This window comes from Nasonia vitripennis, chromosome 5 (genome assembly GCF_009193385.2).
Source record: "Nasonia vitripennis strain AsymCx chromosome 5, Nvit_psr_1.1, whole genome shotgun sequence".
NCBI lineage: Eukaryota > Metazoa > Arthropoda > Insecta > Hymenoptera > Pteromalidae > Nasonia > Nasonia vitripennis.
The window spans coordinates 15,359,208-15,376,873 of record NC_045761.1 but is presented as its reverse complement, the minus strand read 5'-3'; the positions used below and the strand labels follow the sequence as shown (position 1 = coordinate 15,376,873).

Below are 17,666 nucleotides of genomic sequence, written 5' to 3'. Positions count from 1 at the left end.
ATTTTCGTATTTTCACATCGCACAAAGAACGATGCAACCTTTCGACTTTTGAAATGCAAAAAAAAAAAAATGAAAAATCAATTCTTTTTACCATTGCGAAATTGCCGGAATCCACCGACGAAAAGCTAATCCATCTTAATAAATAAACTTCGAGCAATTTAAAATTTCCTTTTCAACTTACTGCAGCTAAAGCTCGGTCTGAACGAAAAACTTCACCTATTATACTCCCTAGTCCCTAACAATATTTTTATTTTTCTTCACTTTCCAACATAATATACTTAGTACTTACGAAACAGTTATGCGCGATCGTATATAAATTTTCTGCAATGTCACGTGGTCTTTGTTTTTGTGGGTGGCATACCTAACCTACAAGGCCTCATTCACATTTCGCTGGTGCGGAAGCTGTACACTCGCTTATTTTTGTTTGTTGCAATATATTTTGCAAACCAAATTTCGACAAACTATATTCGAGAGATTATTTATATTCAATAAGTTTTAATTTTGATCTAGAGTTAGACATACAAGACTGGCATCGGAAGCATTTCTATAAGAGAAAATTTGAGAATAGTCAGCGGTTGCCTCAACTGACATTGCATCAACTTATTTTTAATCAACAGGTAAATTTTTACGTTGGCTTTTTTCACAATCTATTCACATTTTTACATTCAAATGCGCAAGTTGTTGTTGCTTTACATGAAAGTTGCTTCGATTAACTTTGATTGATTATACCTAAGTGTGCAAAGTACTCAATCATAGTAGACATCAAGTATATGATGTATATAATAATCTTAAATTGTAGAAGTATAATTGTAATTAAAATATTAGATGTAGCAAGATTACAATCATAATGTCCATTAATGTGAAACAGCTTCTTATTGTATTATTCATTGCAATATTTTATTTTAAGTGTTTATTCCATATCCATACATTCTAACCAAATGGCTAACTTATATAAAAAAAAAAACTAAATTCAAACGGCTCTAACTTAAACAATTTTTTGAACAAAATACATATACCCTTTGATTGTCACCAGAAATTTAGTTTTACTAAAAAAAAATGTTTAAAAACAATTAAATTTTTTTTATATAATATATTTGTTTTCGATAACTCCATTGTAAAATCTATTTTTAATAAATCTTATTATAGAACATCACTTACCATCTTATAGAATTACAAATTTTCAATTGGTTATTGTTTCAATATAAAATATTTGAATGATATGCAGAACCATTGATTTATAATAATGTTACATTTATTCCTATAAAAAATTCCATGAAAATTATTAAAATTTTTCATTTTTTCCAGTTTAATACATCCAAATGTTAATTTCAATAAAAATGTTCCGTAAACATTGTAATATTTGTCAAATTATTCAAACAAATAAAATTTTGGCTTCCTTAGAACTTCTCAACTATTTTTAAATCAAGGTTGTTCAAGTATCCATGTATATTTTGATTGGTTAAAATTTCTATGAATCAAGCTCAAGCTCATTAGTTGCAATACTGATTCTTTGAAAGTATCTTACCTGGTGAATTATAAACTGTTACTGGCTGACTTCTTTATTTTGAATTGAAATGGTTTACAGTTAAGAAATTAAATCATGTAAAGTTTTAAGCTGTGTCTATGCATTGATCAAATCTTTTACTTCTATACTATATAAGAGTGTAAAGTATGTGATTATTATTTAACATTTTGTCAACTAGTGTTTAGTTTTATTTATCTTCCGGGTAAGTATTTTATAACTAAAAGACAACATGAAAATTATTTATAACTAGAATGTGTAGCAATAGCTTAATATAATATAAAGCAAGGAAAATTATGTCATTATCATATTTTCTATTTATTTATTTATCAAATAATTTTATTTTATTAAGAAAATATCTTTAGTCTAAATTTTCTGATTACTTCATATGTTACAGAATGTCTTTTCCAAACAAAGAGGATAGACTGAATTGTTGGCAGAATCGGGATCAGTATTGGCATTGTCTCGATGAAAAGAAATCTGAAGATTCCTGCAACTCGTTCAGGAAAGAATATGAAAAATTTTGTCCAGCCCAATGGGTATGTATAATTGTTTTTTTATCAGTTCTTAGATTTACATTTTTAATATAATTGTATCCACAATATGCAATTTCCTTTTTAGGTGAAACATTTTGATAAGAAGCGTGAATATTTGATGTTTAAGGAACGATTAGAGAAAGAAGGGTATGTTCCAGAGTTTCCACAGAAGCCAAGAAAATACTAATTTAAGTTTCTTGTTATTAATATAATTGGTGATAAGCATTTATTTAATAGTAATTCTAATAAAAAGCTTTAAAATAAAAATCTGCATCTCTTTATTATTAATATCACTTTCCTATCATAATAACAAGAATTAAATTTTATAACATATCAGTATTTGCAGAGGTAAGATATTAGTTATTGATTTCTATAAATAACTAATAGATTAAAGAGTATACCTGACATGCACAAGCTTTAGCTAATGAAAATTTTGAAATGTGTGTTTCTGATTCCCATTTTTTATTTATTAAATCAGTAATACAGTTTTAAATCAAGAATTTTATCATATTTCTTTTTTTTTGAGAATACAAGACATTATCTCATTACAGACTTATCAATAAGGATGAAAGTAAATCTCCAAGCACTTCAGATCTAACACCTCGAAGAAGATCATCTCATATATTTCCATCTTCAAGGCCATGCATGACTATGGATTAACACTTTTAATATGCCAATTTACTGTTAAGATCTGAGCAACACTTTCCGATTCTTTGAAGGTAAATTATTATTGCAGCAATTTGTTTATTGCCCATTAACATGCCAAATCTTGCAGTATTAATCTTGAAAATTTGATCAAATTTTTTTAGATACTTTTTATACTCAAATTAAAATAGAATGGAGCCTGTTCATCAACCTACAAAAACTAAAGAACTGAACAGTCACATTGGAGAGAGGACCACATCAAGTGTCATTCAGAATTATGAAGCAATAAGTTTGGAATCACTTAGGGTTAGCCTATATATATACTCTTTTCTATTATAGTTACCGTTAATTGTCTTAATATACAAATGCATAACGTACATTCACAAAAGAGAATAATGCCATAATAGTATATTACGTGCCTAGGGAGGAAAAAACTTGGACAGTGCATATCTCATGTATTTAGCCTTTAGCCACCCGAGCCGAAGGCGAGTAATTTTCCTCCCGTGGTGCGTATACTATTTTTCTTCACACCAGCACCGAAAATGCACATTCCCTTCCAGGCGCCCGGGAGGGAATGTGGTACTTTCGGTGCAGGCGTGGAGAAAAAGCTATTTTAGTCCCGCTTTTCAGGGATTAAAGTGGCTATTCTAGTTAAGCCGTAAATAAAATAATTTTCCAAGAGTGCTGTAAAAAATTTTATTTCAAAATGAATTAATTGCCTAGTGATAAAATTTTAAAGATATGCGAAATTGTTTCAGAAAATAATTGGTTCATCGTCTGGAAAAAATAGTAACGAGATAAGAGAGAAGGATAGAGAAAATTGGGAATCATTAAAATCGAATCTTCTGCATTTATTGTGCACCAACAATGACGTAGGGAACGAGACGGTATTGCTGACATCTCATGCTTATGTTTCACTCCTAAGAGCCTTGCATACTTGGACTGAGTTAGAAAGTATTCTTCTAAGCTACTTTAACATAGAAAACAGTCAAATAATTGATTGTAAGAGGATATATCCAGTGTACAACATCGAACTATACCAGTTATTGATCTGCCACGGGTTTCTGCAGTTGGGAAATAACGTCGATTACTCTCACGAAATCTATGAGAGGATTTTCAACGCAGTTTACTTGCAATGCATCAGGTACACAAGGTACACGTACTTTGCATTTAAAATTCTGCAGACGTGGATGCAGAGGACGTCGAAAACGGATTTTTGGTCGGGCGATACGATAGCGCTGGAAAAAAGGCTGGAAGCAGTGATATTCTCAAATTGGGATAATAAGATTTGCAAAGCCAATATTGTAGGAATATTTTCGCTCTACTTGCACGCAATGCAGCAGAAGTACAGCGATTTTCTCGACTATCTATTTTACAGCTGCGTTGAAAGAATATCGTGGTGTCACGTTACCAAGTACGCAATTTTGGCCGAAATCTGCCACGCACTGGCCAGGCTAGATCTGCTGACCGAGCCTAAGTTCATCTCGAGCCTTTTTAACAGTCTGACTGTCAAGCATCTATGCAATGCGAGTACGAAAGTTTACACGATCATCAGTAATAAGTTGACAGGGGAAATGTGGAAAGCGACGTTCGGAGAACATTTGAGGAACTACATCTGTACGTGGGAAGCCGAGTAAGTAATATATATATGTATATATATATATATATCATATACAGCTGTATGCTGCGCTTTCGATATGCGCGTGCCAAAATCGATTTTCGCTCGAATAACCGATACCGATGCGATCATTTCAGAAAGCAGTACAGCGCGCTGCAAGTACTATGCAAATGCTGGCTCGAGCCCGAGGTGAAGAAACGCCGAGACCTCCTGGCGTTCCTCTCGGATTGCTGCAGTCGGGAGCACGACGACCAGAGCCTCCTCTACCTGTCCCATCTTCTCCGCATCGGCAAGAAATACGGAATACCATTCAGCCTCGAGAGCCAGCTGGAGAGCGAGCTCGTTCTTCTGGAACACGAGGACGAGTTTGTGCGGCTCAACGCTTTCGCCGCGCACTGCTACGACGCTGGGCCCGCTTCGGTTGCGCCGATCAAGCACTTCTTGTACTACAACGCGACCGTCGACACCGGCTACCTCAGGCAGGGCGCTCTTAACTACTTCAGGATCTTTTTCAGCAACCTTCTCAAGACTGCATCGGCGAGGAAGAATCCCAAACAGGCGATCGACTTCCTTGCTTGGCTGCGCGAGTTTCAGCTGGATTGCTTCGAAATGGGCTCCTGCTACCAGCGCAAGATTTTCGGACTGCACCTGTTCAAGATAAGTCTCGAGTTTTTGAACAATGACATATGTAAGGAGGACGCAGCACTGCTGCAGCTCTATAAGGATCCAAATTTCAAGGAGGCTGTGAGGTACGGACCTCTTCTTAGAAGACAGCTCCAGGAGGACGGAGCGATCGGCTGCAACTTTACCGACAAGGAGATCCTGGTCTTGCTTTTCAAGCTAGTTCTCGACACCGCGACCGATATCAAGGAGCTCGCTGCTGCGATTATCGTTGCTTTCTTCGATTCTAACATCATTACGGATTCAGAAAAGCTTGTAAGTCTGATCCCTTCACTCGAGCTCTCTAAAGTGAAAATATATAGAGACAAATAACGCATTGAAAATTGGTGCTTTTCAGACTCTGCTCACGACGGCACTGAACAAGTGCAACTCTTGTAAATTTTTTGAAACCGACAGCGGCGCCTGCCTTTTAAGAATTTTGACAACCTGGTTCCCGCTCAACAGCCAGGGCAACGACAAAACCGTACAATTAATGAAATCACAGCACCCTGGCATAGAAAACTATCAGACTTACACGAGGTACTTGTTCGACAAAGCAACGCAGCAGTTTGAACTGGCGAAAAAAGATATTTTTAAAGCTGCTACACAGGAAACTCCGTTTTACGGACTCGTCCTGGCACTTTTTTTGACTGGATTCTCTGACGGACCCGAGGCCGCTACAGTTTCGAAGGATTTCTTGGAGCAAGTTATCTCAATGATCGAGCAAGCGGTGACTTTCTTTTTGAATGCCCTCTCTTCCAAGTCGTCGAATTTAGGCAAATATATAATATAATATAGAGATTCCGAATTTCCAAAATTGATCGGTGAATTTCATCTTGTTTTTTTCCTCCATGTCTCCAGAATATTCCTCGTCCTTTGAAGAAATGGGTTTGGCGATTGACGAAGCGATCAAGAGCAGCGAAATAAATTATGAATTCGACGAGCTGGTTTTATCTCCTGCGCAACAATCGATAATAACTTGCATTTGGAGATCTTTGAAAGTATGCTATAAATCTCGTCCTCGCCTGTCAAAAGGCAAATGAATTTTTTCAAATGCCCATACTAATGATCTCTTTATCGTCATAGGTCTTGTGCGAGTTGGCAGTGGAAGTTGCCAAAAGCAAGTGTGCTACGGATGCAATAATCTCACGTGCTGGCGATGTTATACTGGCCGTATCTCTCAAGTGCCGTCACAAAGGTGTTATCGAGTCAGCCGGTATTGCAATCGGTTATCTGAGCAGGTAAAACTTGGATTATTATATTCCATTTGCTTCAATCCGCGTGATCTAATTGCTTTGAAACAATTTCTCAAGATACTTGTGCCAAAATAACGAGAAGAAGGTGAAGCTACTGGAGCAGTACGTGCAAAAGTTGCTAAACAACGACTATTCAACGAGTCTAAATTTGACTCGCAGAGGAGCTGGCTTGACGATAACGTTCCACAAGATTGTGGCCAACGACACGAGAAGCGAGAGGCAATTGCTTCATCTCGCGGTCAATCTGCTGCTGCAGCGTTTAAGGGAGTCGTCCAAGATAAAGTTCGAACATAGGGAGCTTAGCAACTATGACGAACCCTGCACGATGCAACTACATTTTTTAAAATCCCTCGTCGCGGATAAGCAGTTACAAGCCCAGTTGAGCCCGTACATGGAGAACATCTGTCTCACTTGCTTCGAGTACATGCCTTCACGAGTCTTCACTGTACGGTATGTAAAAATAAGAAGTAAAAACAATTCAATTATTGGTCGATTAATAATTCTTTTCTTCTTCTTCAACGACGCAGCAATGCAAGCCTCCAACTGTTTGGCGCAATAGCGAACCGCCTAGTAGGCCAGAACACTGGCGCAAGAAGCGCGGATTTCGGTTACGGGTACTCAATCAACTACTTTGCTAGCCATTTTCCGCAGCTCGCTGCCCACGTCCTGCTCAGCCTACAATCCTGCTGTCAACCGCTCGACAAGAAAAAGGGCCACTGTAGCAGTAGAAATAGCAGCAATATAATTCACGTACTCTCTCTACTCTCAAAAATGTTTCTCAGTGGTTGCGAACTCATTGATGGCAGTTCTATCGCCATGTACATCAAGCAGCTCCGAAGCTGTCTGAACCTTTTTCTGGCCAGTCCTGTGGCTCAAGTCAGGATTCTGGCGGCCAAGTCTTTTGTGGCGACCGTTGGACTGGTCAACATTGATCAGGAAATACGCCAATTCAAAAGTCAGATTGCATCGTGCAGTGATTTCAATAGACTGAACGGCTATTTGTATACCCTGGAGTATCTATACGAGAAACAGGAAGACGAACTGCAGAGCATGAGCGTCAAGCATAAAAAGATTAGGTCGTTGCGCGAGGTGAGAAAGAACCTGGAGATCGGGAGAAAGCTCGAGGATCTTTGGGGCTTCTGGAGCAAAAGGTCGATACTCGTTAAGCAGAAAAAGCTTTGTTATGCAGTTGAAGCCCAACTGTTGAGACTATCACGTCATTTTAAAATCATCGTGGAGGAGAACAGCAGTGCAGAGTCGAAAAAGAAAAACGATTTCTACACATTATATGCGAAGACAAGACCAGGCTTCTTCGAGTTTGTCGACGAACTCATGAGGCTCCTCGTGAGTCATATGTCTTACAGCGAGGACTACTCCTTTCTCAAATTCATACTATCAGCAAAATGTATTGACTTTGGCGTAAACCTGCTTAAATACGCGCCGAGATATAATCGCACTCTACTGATTACTAGTCTCGACTTTGCAATTAGTTATTTTGATGACAGCCATCAACTTTTGCTGGAAGAAATCTGTGCCTACTCAAACGAGTCTATTAGACAGATTTTCAGGGGTAAGCACGTTCAGCTGCAGTATGCTGACATATGTAAGTTGAAGAGCTTCGTTTCCAAGTTGGAGAACAGATTCACGCGAACAATACAGATATCGGAGTTGCTTACTCTCATACACGTATTGTCTTTACGTGGCTCTGAAACTTACGATCCCTTCGAGGGCTTGATCTCGTGTATTTCCAAAGAAAAAATAACGCTTGCTAATTACTTTAGTTATCCAGAGACTTTTAGACAACTAATAGCAAAGGGCCTGGAAATTCTTTTGTACAACTTTGATCATTTGAATGACAAAAACAGATATAAACCAGTCTTAGCTTCTTTGATTTTGATGAAAGATGAAGTGTTTTCTATACGACAGACAATCCGAGACAGTGTTTTGAACAACATCATACTAACAAAAAACTTGTCGAGCACCAAAGTTATGGACGCAATTTTGTACCATACTATGCTACTTAATTTGGCTTCGGAGAAAACACTGCTTGGCGATCTTTCTAATGGTCAGACTATCGAATTTTTCGAAAAGTATTTACATGCTTCTGTAAAACACCAGTCAAGTACTTTTGATATAGCGAATCCGTTTGACTGTAACACAATAACTCCCTATAACGAAGAGTCCAAACTGATTAATTTCATAGTATTTTGTATGCAACAAAGAGTTACTCTGGGAGCTTTTACAAAGGGAACGGGAATCCATAAGAACATCAGCGATCATGTATTTAATGCTAGACGAGATTTTATACACAAGATGAATATTAATACAAACAATCTCGAGGATGTTTTAAATATTAATTATGACAAATATTTAGCTCAGAAGCTAAAAGTTGTGATGGAGATGTACTTGAAAAGAAAATAAAGTCAATATTATAAATTGGACTTGAATTTATTATCATTATCATAAATAAATGCTATACAATTATATGATTTTCACAATCAATCAAGTTTTGTCGATAATGAAAAACAATAGCAAATCAGGACTACACATGTAATCAGATTTATTATAAATCAAACTTATTAAAAAAATATATAGCTATAGTTTAGTTTCTACTTAACAGTCTGCACAAATTGAAGCAGCGCTTAGAATACTCAATCAGACGTTTTCCGCTGAAAGATTAAAAGTTCTGATTTTACTTATTTTTTCGCGACAATCGTTACAAATAGACATGAATTTTCAAACAAGAAAATCCAATTATATACTTAAATGAAGCACAGTCAAAATTCTCAGCAACTATACGCATACTTTTTTCGTTACAAATTCGTCTTGTTAAAGTTATACTTATTTAATTTCATAGTGCTTTCGTGTACTCTTTCAAAAGTTACAAATTGAAATTATTTACATTATAAGATACTACACAACCATTAGTTATTTTGTGGCTGCGACTGCGATGTATTAGAGAAACTCCTATACATGTATTCTTATAAAATAAATTAGCGTTAAGATTATGAGCTATAATAATTCAACTACTCGCTTTTATTAAATAGGACAAAAATGATGTTCTTTTGCTGACGTTTTCTATTGTTGCAATAGCGACATCGCCGATTCCTAATGTTTTGTACAATAACTTTTTGCGTAACAATTATTACTTTTTTTTTTAAGTTTAAAGATATTTATGTTGCATGTTAATATAAAATAAAAAATTTTGTTTAATTGGTGTTCGCATTGTGCACTACACATTTTCATAATTGTAACAAACATCCAAAACAAAAAAATACGAATTTAATTGTTACATAATTCAGAGTAGTGTTATCGATACGCAGTCAGAAATTTGGATACTTGATCACAGATTATGTAAATATAAAAAAATATTTCAAAATATAAATCATAAGAATGCATTATTTAAATCCTTCGGCTTAAAAAAATATTATAATTGGTATTGATGTCACAAATGAATTGTTTTTACTCACGGTTTTGATAATTTTTAAACTTTCAATGTAAAACACAATGTCCTAAAAAAATGTAGTTGCCGTTTATTTTAACCTCGATAGATCGTATCATAATCTTGCTTTCGTTATTACACGTAAGAATTCATTTTAAATATCGCAATAGTTGATTTCTAGTTACTGCTCACAAGAAATCATCTCCATGCTGTCAATTGGCAAACTTTAAAATTGTATTTAAAAATTTATTTCATAGTAATGATAAAAAAAAAAGATTTCTTTTTAAAATCACGCATATTCTTTATGCAATGCAGTCTAAAGATATTATTTTACTAATACATACGTAAAATTTTTTATTCATAAAAGTTAGATTTAAAGAAAGCAATGTACGTGTAAAATGAGATATTTCATAATCTTGCAATATGAAATAAAAAAAAATGAAAGGAACAATAATACAATGATGTAAATCTTAAATTAATGGTTAATTGAAAGGTAAATCGACTTTGCCAATCATTATAGTCGCGACATCGAGAGATTTTATCTTATTTTAATTAATGCGATTGCCGTAAATCTCTCTGGCGTCGAATTAATTTCCTAATGTTGCAATAATATACATAGTTTTGCGAATAATTGCGCCTTGTCGATCGTATTAGACGACATCAATCACTTGCACTATCATTATTTCGAATCTTTGCCGTAAATTTTCCGTTTCGATGAACTCATTGATGCATATATATGTTACACGTACATAACAATTCGAGCGCTTATATATGTACATATATATGTATATTGACAACATTTAAATTCACGTACGGTATAAATAATAACAAGGAGTTGGTTCTCTTACAATTTTACGCGTGTTTTTGCCAGTAACTGAACTTTTGAGTGAACGCATAACTCCTTTAAAATTTACACTATAAATTGTGAAAAGTTTTGTTATGAATGAAACTAACGATAATTCTTAAAAATTGATTTGTAACCATTCATTCCTAGATGGACTTGAATAAAGACCATTTATTAATTTATATTTACAATTAGGTGATGTAAGAAAAGCAATTTTTCATTATCACGCAGCAAAGCGTATCTACAGAAAAAAAATCTTATCTTGTCTCATTACACCTGTGAATCTCAACACTAGTGTTTCATCAAAAAATGCTAAATTTTCAAGTCTATCATCCTCAAGTCTACGGTGATTGATCAATGGTAAAAATTGTACTTTGAAATATTTGTTGTATACATATCAGTAAGTTAAGTATGAAAAAGTGAAGAAAAGTATAAGTCGAGTGGAAGCTTGCGATTGTGTGACTTTGTGCCGAGTTATTAACGTTGCACGTAGTAAAGTTTAGCTACACCCATGCACACACCCACTCTCACACGCACGCACACATGCACATGCCCACACACGCACATCCGTATGTTTTCATACATCGAGTTTTTTCCAATCATAGTATATATATATAGAGAGCATTGGTGCGCGTAAGTAAGCTCCCTTTTCGCGTTAGACTCTTATTCAAATAGCTTGAAATGTATAATTGTGTGTTGTAAATGTATAATGTTGTAATTACTCAAGTTAAGTCTGCTTAACGCGCTTGACTGCATTAAGAACCATAGTCGTGTGTTATTTCGCTGTTTGATTGACTTGGGCCGTTGGCGTTTTCTGCGTTTTCTGCGAGCTCTCTGCTGATTCAGAATTAGATGGTGGATCAACTTCCATCTGAAAAAAGCAAAGAGCGCGACAAGTTAGAAAATCAAGATCGGTAAGTAGCAAGTACAAGTTTCACGCTAACATGCCATACTACCTTGTCGTCCTTGTCGTCGTCTATGAGGATAGGGCCGTTTTCCGCCTCGTATTCTTTGAGCACAGCGTCCAAATTGTATCTTCTGCGGTAATTAACGAAGAAGTTTTTGAGATGCGCCTCGGTCTTGGTGCCGATGACATCGGCGATAGCTGAAAAGTCCTTGCCGTACTTGCGCACACCCTGCACAGCCAGCAACAGTTCGTCATTCGTCCAGCGCGAGTTGATCCTGCTCGAGTTCTCTGGTGGCCGCAGCTCGTCGATGCCGTCCGACGTCTTGCGCTTCAGTGCGCTCACCTGCTGCTTGTTCGATTGGATCTGTGTAGGCAGGCAAGAGTTTGTTAAAAAAGAAATACTCGGGTTACCTTTATCACTACTACTACTACTACTACTACTTACTACTATAGATCATATTACTACTGTCAAAGAGAGAAAGAGAGTGTGAGAGAGAGAGAGAGAGAGAGAGAGAGAGAGAGAGAGAGAGAAAGAGAGAGAGAGGGTCAAGCGATTGAAAAAAGTCTCTGAAAAAAAAAAAAAATAGAATAGAATGCCGCAGATTAATGACACATGTTTATATATACGTATAATAGGTATACAGTCGTTGGCAGAGAAAAATGTATCCACACGATGCGCGAGCGTTCTTCATCGACATATGTATATTTGTCGAGGAGGATTAGAGGTATAGAGCATGCGTAGGTAATAACGTACTTGTCGCTTGAGGCTAACGATTTCAGTGTCAATAGCTTGCAGGGTGCTGATGGCTTGGTTCGGCTGACCGGCCAGCGCCGCCAAGTCGTCGTGATTGACGACTAGTCCACGCGGTGGTTTTCGTTTGTTCGATCGACCCGGCATTGAGCTTAGTGGTCTTGCGACACCCGTACGCCTGGACATTAGTCACACACACATACACACGTTTTTCTCTTTTAAATATCATTTGGTTTTACGTGTTTTTTTTCGCCTCCCTCTTTCGTTTCTCATTTCATACTTTTGCCGGGGCTCGAGCCGCGAAAACCGCGAGACACAGTATTATTTCGTATATCATTCATGTAGGATAGGCGTTGACTCGATTTGTCCGACTCGAGCGAACCCACACTGCACGTACGAAATCAGACACGGTGGGTTTGCTTTTTATTGCTTTGCTCTTTTAACACATAACTGATACACTGACCTCCAATGCAGATAGCAGCTATGACACGCGTGTCCCTTGGGCGTAGAACGAACGCTATGACAAGCAACGCCACAGTTGCTACACGAGCCCTACAACACATAATACCCTTTTTTAAGTACTTCCTCCCACCCGCTTTCGTTGAAATGTTTTATTTGTTTTTTGGCTTGTTCTCGTTTTATAAACATCTTTAATTTCTGTTTTTTTTCAATATTGTTGGTTATTATTATTATTAGAGGACAAAATGAGCAAATATGCAAAGAAGACGAAGATATACAACATCAGAAGACCCATCAAGTTCATTCGTCGACTCCTGGATTCAGCGAGTCTGATCAGAGCTTTCGAGCTTGCGCAGACGGCAATTCATATACGTTAGAAATGTGCGAAAGAAAATTTCTTGATGAGTCTATTCTTTCTCCGAGTGTTGCGCTCAGGTGTGAACATTTTTACAATTATTATTCCAGAAACTATTCAACAAACAGTCATTTGAGGCATACAGAAAAAGTGCTATAGCAAAGAGATTATTTTTGACCAAGATACTTGTTTAGGACCACCATCAGTTAGTATGTAATCAAGATATTGTATAAGTTATCAGTCGCTTGACAATTCGATTAAAAAAACGTGGTGTAAAGGTACTCAAGGAAAATGAATTACATCATGAGGTGCACTCTATGTAAAAAAATCAAAACTTGGTGCTTGAGAAAAAGAGAATATTACTAGAGTAAAAAAGAAGATAAGACGAGTGCTGTTCAATTAAAATACTCGACTCAACGATTTCTAAGCATCTCATAATGTAACAAGAAAAAAGTGAATAGCAAGCAGTTTTATGTGAATCAGTGATTTTTCACAAATTGGAAAAGAATAATCAATGTTGGTATAATCAAAAGATTCTTAATGTAGGAAAAAACTATTCACGCATATTTCTACTTGTTTAAAAATTGTAAGTACGACACTGATACAGTGCAAAGGAATATAAATAAATACAGAAAAAAAATATATAGATATATATATATATATATATGTGTGTGTGTGAGCGCGCGCGTGTGTATTATGGATAAGCAATGCTAAAAAGTAGAGACTAATACGCAAAAGTGGATATTGTATATTTCTTTCTTCATAAGGTTCTATTTTCATAAGGTTTAGGCTGAGTACCTGAACCAGAGGAACGTTTTCCGTTTCGGATGAGGCCTTGGCATCAGCGCCTTGGCTTCCTGGCGCGGTCTGGTTTTTTCCACGACGAATTCCGCGGTGGATCGTCCATTTCTGGAACGTCCAACATTCAAACTTTTTCATAAACGAAATTTCACATTTAAAATGGAACTGGGTCAATGAGTAGAAAAGTGAATGATTTTTTTGCTAAAACACTTGTTTGAAGTCTAATAGTATCCATAAATGATTGAGGGAAGATGTAGAATAAAAATCATTCACAAAGTTCAATGTAATTTGAAAACATAAGAGAATATGGTTACTGCATACAAGGGTAGACTTCATGTGATATATATTAAACGAATAAGCTTACATTGAGGAAAGAAAACTAGCTGTCTATTCCTTGTTGTTGCTAGGTATAAGCATTTGTGAATGATAAACTATAAATCTTCCCAATAAACAGTTGCAAATATTTGTGGTGAAACACTGAATGAAGAATGAAGAAAACGTATAGGGATGATAGACGTACCGATTCATAAATGACTTGTAACTCTGGTATGCATTATTGCTTAATTCAATCTATTTGAATAAAAGCTTGTTTTTTCATGTGAAATGGCGTGTGGATACATTTTTTAGAGTAATCCCATCTTTTAGCAATGAAAATTATTTTAGAAAGCTTAAAATTGGTCAAAATCGACTGACCATAATCCTATGCCAAGATTTTTTAAAGGAAACATAATATGCAGAATACAAAAATTATTTCATATGTATTCCTTTGAAAAATCTCAGGAGTAAAATGTAAGAGAAAGACTTAATTTTGAATGATGGTATTTTGAGCATTTCTATATCAACAGTTGTGTTTAAACTCTTACATTGTACTATTAAGAATACTAGGCAATACAATGCTGAGATGCTGCTGTCAATTACCAAATAATAATAATAATAATAATAATAATAATAATAATAAATGAAAAGAGTCAAATGAAAATACTGCAGAGGGCAAATGATTTTTAAATACACACACCTAGTTGAAAAAAATAGATACAAAATAAATAAAATTATGTATATAAAATAGTGAAAATCAAAGTTCTTGTTACGCACGCTGCTTGCATGCAAAAATAGTTAAGTAATTCAAAATAGTAAAATGCTGAATTATCTTACTTTTTCTTCAGATTCACTGTCTGTGTTAGAAGCCAAGTCGCTTCCATTCTCACTTCCGTTTTCGCCTTCCTTACCACCACTAGTGAGCTTTCTTGCTTGCCTGTCCATTAAGGATGTCTTGGTTCTGGTTTTCTTCCAACTGTAGTAGTATTTGACAAGGCTGGCTATTGATTTGTCTGGGAGCTATAAGAGAAAAATGTAGGTTATTAATTTAAAAACAATTTTTGATTTTGTCGAGGCTGACCATTTGACGAATTCTGTGAAAGCTTTTGCCGTGGAATTGAAAGGCCTGTTCGAACAGGACCTTGTCCTCCACAGTCCACTCATCGGGGAAAGGTGTGAAGTTTGCCAGATCGAGAACTGCTCGCTCGAGGTTGTGTTTGTGCCAGAATAGCATTCCCAATGCCTGTTCCCCGTTGTATCCAAACTTTTCTTTTGCACATACAATATACTCGTCCACTGCAAGAGAATCAAGTAAGCAAAAAGTTTGACGCAGCAAGTCTGACTGTGTAAACTGGGGGAAACTTACATTTCTGATCTGGTATCTCGATGGTAGGCGACCAGACAAGCAGTGCCCTTTCGGGGCATTGATCCGGCTTGCGCTCTACAAATAGCAAATGAAGAAATCATGGGTCTGATGATCAGCTAGAAGGCTAAGGAAACGTAAAAAAATAGCAAATTCGAACGTACTCTTATCATTGATGGGAATGAGCTCGGGCACTATAGCTTGGTAGTCCCTGCCGACACGGATCTTTTCTGCTGGAACTTGAAAAATCAAAAATGAGACACGGAGAAGCGGAAAAGCAAGTCGAGCGATTGCCCGCACCTTCTTGGGGAGCTATCGCGATCGATAAAAGTCATCGACGTGCCCTCCCATCCTCCCATCGTTACACGCGTGCAGCTTCACGGCTGCAAAGTTTGCAGCAGCAGATGCCCCGCGAACGCTTCGCAGCGGTGCGGATGAAGCGAAGGAAGGAGGGAACTGGGAGGGAGGAAAAAGTTTCTCGCGCGCGCGTCCAAGTGTGGAGGAAGCACTTGTAGGTAATAAAAGTGCATCTCACCTCCGTCCTCTTCGCTGGAGGACTCGGTCTGCCCGTTGGGGCTGGGGCCCCTGGACCTGCGCCCGTTGCGTACGCTCTCGGAATTCCTCTCGGCCAGCACCATCCTTCTGCGGTTGGTCCGGAAGCAAAGTTGATCGAGCGATCACCACTATCCGCGAAATCGGTCGCTTCTACCCAAGTATCCACTCGGCTGCTTGGCTTGCAGTCGCTCTCTGCGATGCTCCGCCGGACTTGTGGACGGATACGCGCGAGGCTACGTGCGCCCGTAGGTGTCCCCCTGGCAGCCGACACACGCGATACCACTAGCCACTATGTGAGAGCCGAGAGGAGACTGCGAGACTGACTGCTGAACCGAACTGCTCTCGAGTCTCGCCTCTCTCGCTCGAGAGTCGAGCTGGGAACTGCTACTGCTACTGCTGAGTGCGGCCAGCGGCGGGCGGCGTGCGGGGCCGCGGGGAGGGGAAGAGTGCTATGGCGTCCGGACTGTATGCCGTATGCCTAATACCTATGTATGCGTATGCGTATGCGTATGCGCCATTGCGCCATGCGAATTGCGGGGTCCGGGTTTGGTTACTGACGAGTCTGGTGACGGACTGCGACTGAGGCAACTGAAGGAATAAGAGATCCCGCAATCGATACCCGCGCGCACTTCCTGCTCCTTCGGCTTTTATTCGCAGTTTGCAGAGCTCCGAAGTCCGATTCGGCGACAAAGACCCAGCGAGCGTTGGGCAAAGTATATAAGTAAACTGTACAACGGAGCGACCTCGTATAAACGAAGAAGAGAGAGAGAGAGAGAGAGAGAGAGAGAGAACGCGAAGGCTCGAATACACTGGGATGTACTTAAAGCACGCAGCGCCCAGCGCCAGCGCAGCACTTATAGAAGTGATAGAAGAGCGAGAGCGTGCTCGAGACGGTCACGCAGGCGTAATAGTAGAGCATCAGAAGACAGCTGTGACTACCGTGAGCTGCGACGGGTGATCGTCGAGTCGCCGAGGACCAGCTCCTGATTGGTCACTGCGCTTTCCAAGTTTCACCGCGGATCTGTACCTCTCCTTCCCAGGTCCCAGCTTGTCTCGGGTCACCCTCTCGAGTCTCGACTCTCGTCGGCCGCTTCTGAGCCGCCCCACATTCGCACTCTCCTGCGGCACATTAAGTTCGCTTGGCATTTCTCCTGGCTGGCCCGTGCCAGCCCGTGCGCGCCAGCCTGTGTGAAACCTGCGGGAAACGCGCGCCGCCGCCACGGCCCACGGGCCGCTCTCTGCCATTTTTAAAGCCGCTCAAGCTTGGGCTTTAACTAACTACTTACGAAGTACTTGTGCGATTGTTATTTTGTTGCATGCGCAGTTGCAAGGCAGTTCATTGCAAAGCCAACTCTAGAGCGCGCGCACTGCCGGGAGCTTGTGCGCGGGCCTGCGGGAGAACGACACAACGACGCAAAAGCATAATTCTTCAATGGCTCGTGAAATTATATTCGTTCGCAGCCAAACTTAAAATTTTGTCCACATATAACCACACTGTACGTTCTTCGGCATCGACTCTATATACCTATATATGTATGTATAGAAAACGGATAAGCGCCGGGAAATTTTTTCAAGGCGAACGACTACTTTCGAATATAACACCTTTCATTCGACGTCCAAATAACAATTCCCTCATA

At 38.4% G+C, this 17,666-nt stretch overlaps 2 protein-coding genes across 8 annotated transcripts; one reads left to right on the top strand and one right to left on the bottom strand.

Annotated features, from left to right (window-relative positions):
• The first annotated feature begins 84 nt into the window (after positions 1 to 84).
• Positions 85 to 9,255, top strand: LOC100116772. 4 transcript variants are annotated; one of them, XM_032601147.1, is made up of 13 exons: positions 86 to 393; positions 511 to 617; positions 1,920 to 2,061; positions 2,144 to 2,205; positions 2,610 to 2,777; positions 2,868 to 3,009; positions 3,462 to 4,336; positions 4,459 to 5,257; positions 5,340 to 5,757; positions 5,843 to 5,982; positions 6,068 to 6,222; positions 6,295 to 6,687; positions 6,765 to 9,255. In XM_032601147.1, the coding sequence occupies exons 6-13, from the start codon at positions 2,896 to 2,898 to the stop codon at positions 8,656 to 8,658; spliced, it is 4,788 nt and encodes a 1,595-aa protein (XP_032457038.1). In that variant the 5' UTR covers positions 86 to 393; positions 511 to 617; positions 1,920 to 2,061; positions 2,144 to 2,205; positions 2,610 to 2,777; positions 2,868 to 2,895; the 3' UTR covers positions 8,659 to 9,255. The 4 variants fall into 4 exon arrangements, with proteins under 4 accessions (XP_032457039.1, XP_001601186.3, XP_032457038.1 ...); XM_032601146.1 differs by having other exon boundaries at positions 87 to 617; XM_032601148.1 differs by lacking the exons at positions 1,920 to 2,061; positions 2,144 to 2,205 and having other exon boundaries at positions 85 to 393; positions 6,765 to 8,679.
• LOC100116741 (REST corepressor 3) lies at positions 8,670 to 17,666 on the bottom strand. Of its 4 annotated transcripts, none has more exons than XM_031932912.2 (10): positions 16,010 to 17,666; positions 15,639 to 15,713; positions 15,478 to 15,552; positions 15,193 to 15,407; positions 14,949 to 15,131; positions 13,794 to 13,904; positions 12,645 to 12,733; positions 12,185 to 12,359; positions 11,480 to 11,794; positions 8,670 to 11,394 (listed from the first exon to the last, which is right to left on the bottom strand). In XM_031932912.2, exons 1-10 carry the CDS (start codon positions 16,110 to 16,112, stop codon positions 11,299 to 11,301), a joined length of 1,437 nt encoding a protein of 478 aa, XP_031788772.1. In that variant the 5' UTR covers positions 16,113 to 17,666; the 3' UTR covers positions 8,670 to 11,298. The 4 variants fall into 4 exon arrangements, with proteins under 4 accessions (XP_031788772.1, XP_031788773.1, XP_031788774.1 ...); XM_031932913.2 differs by having other exon boundaries at positions 15,639 to 15,707; positions 16,010 to 16,774; XM_031932914.2 differs by lacking the exon at positions 13,794 to 13,904.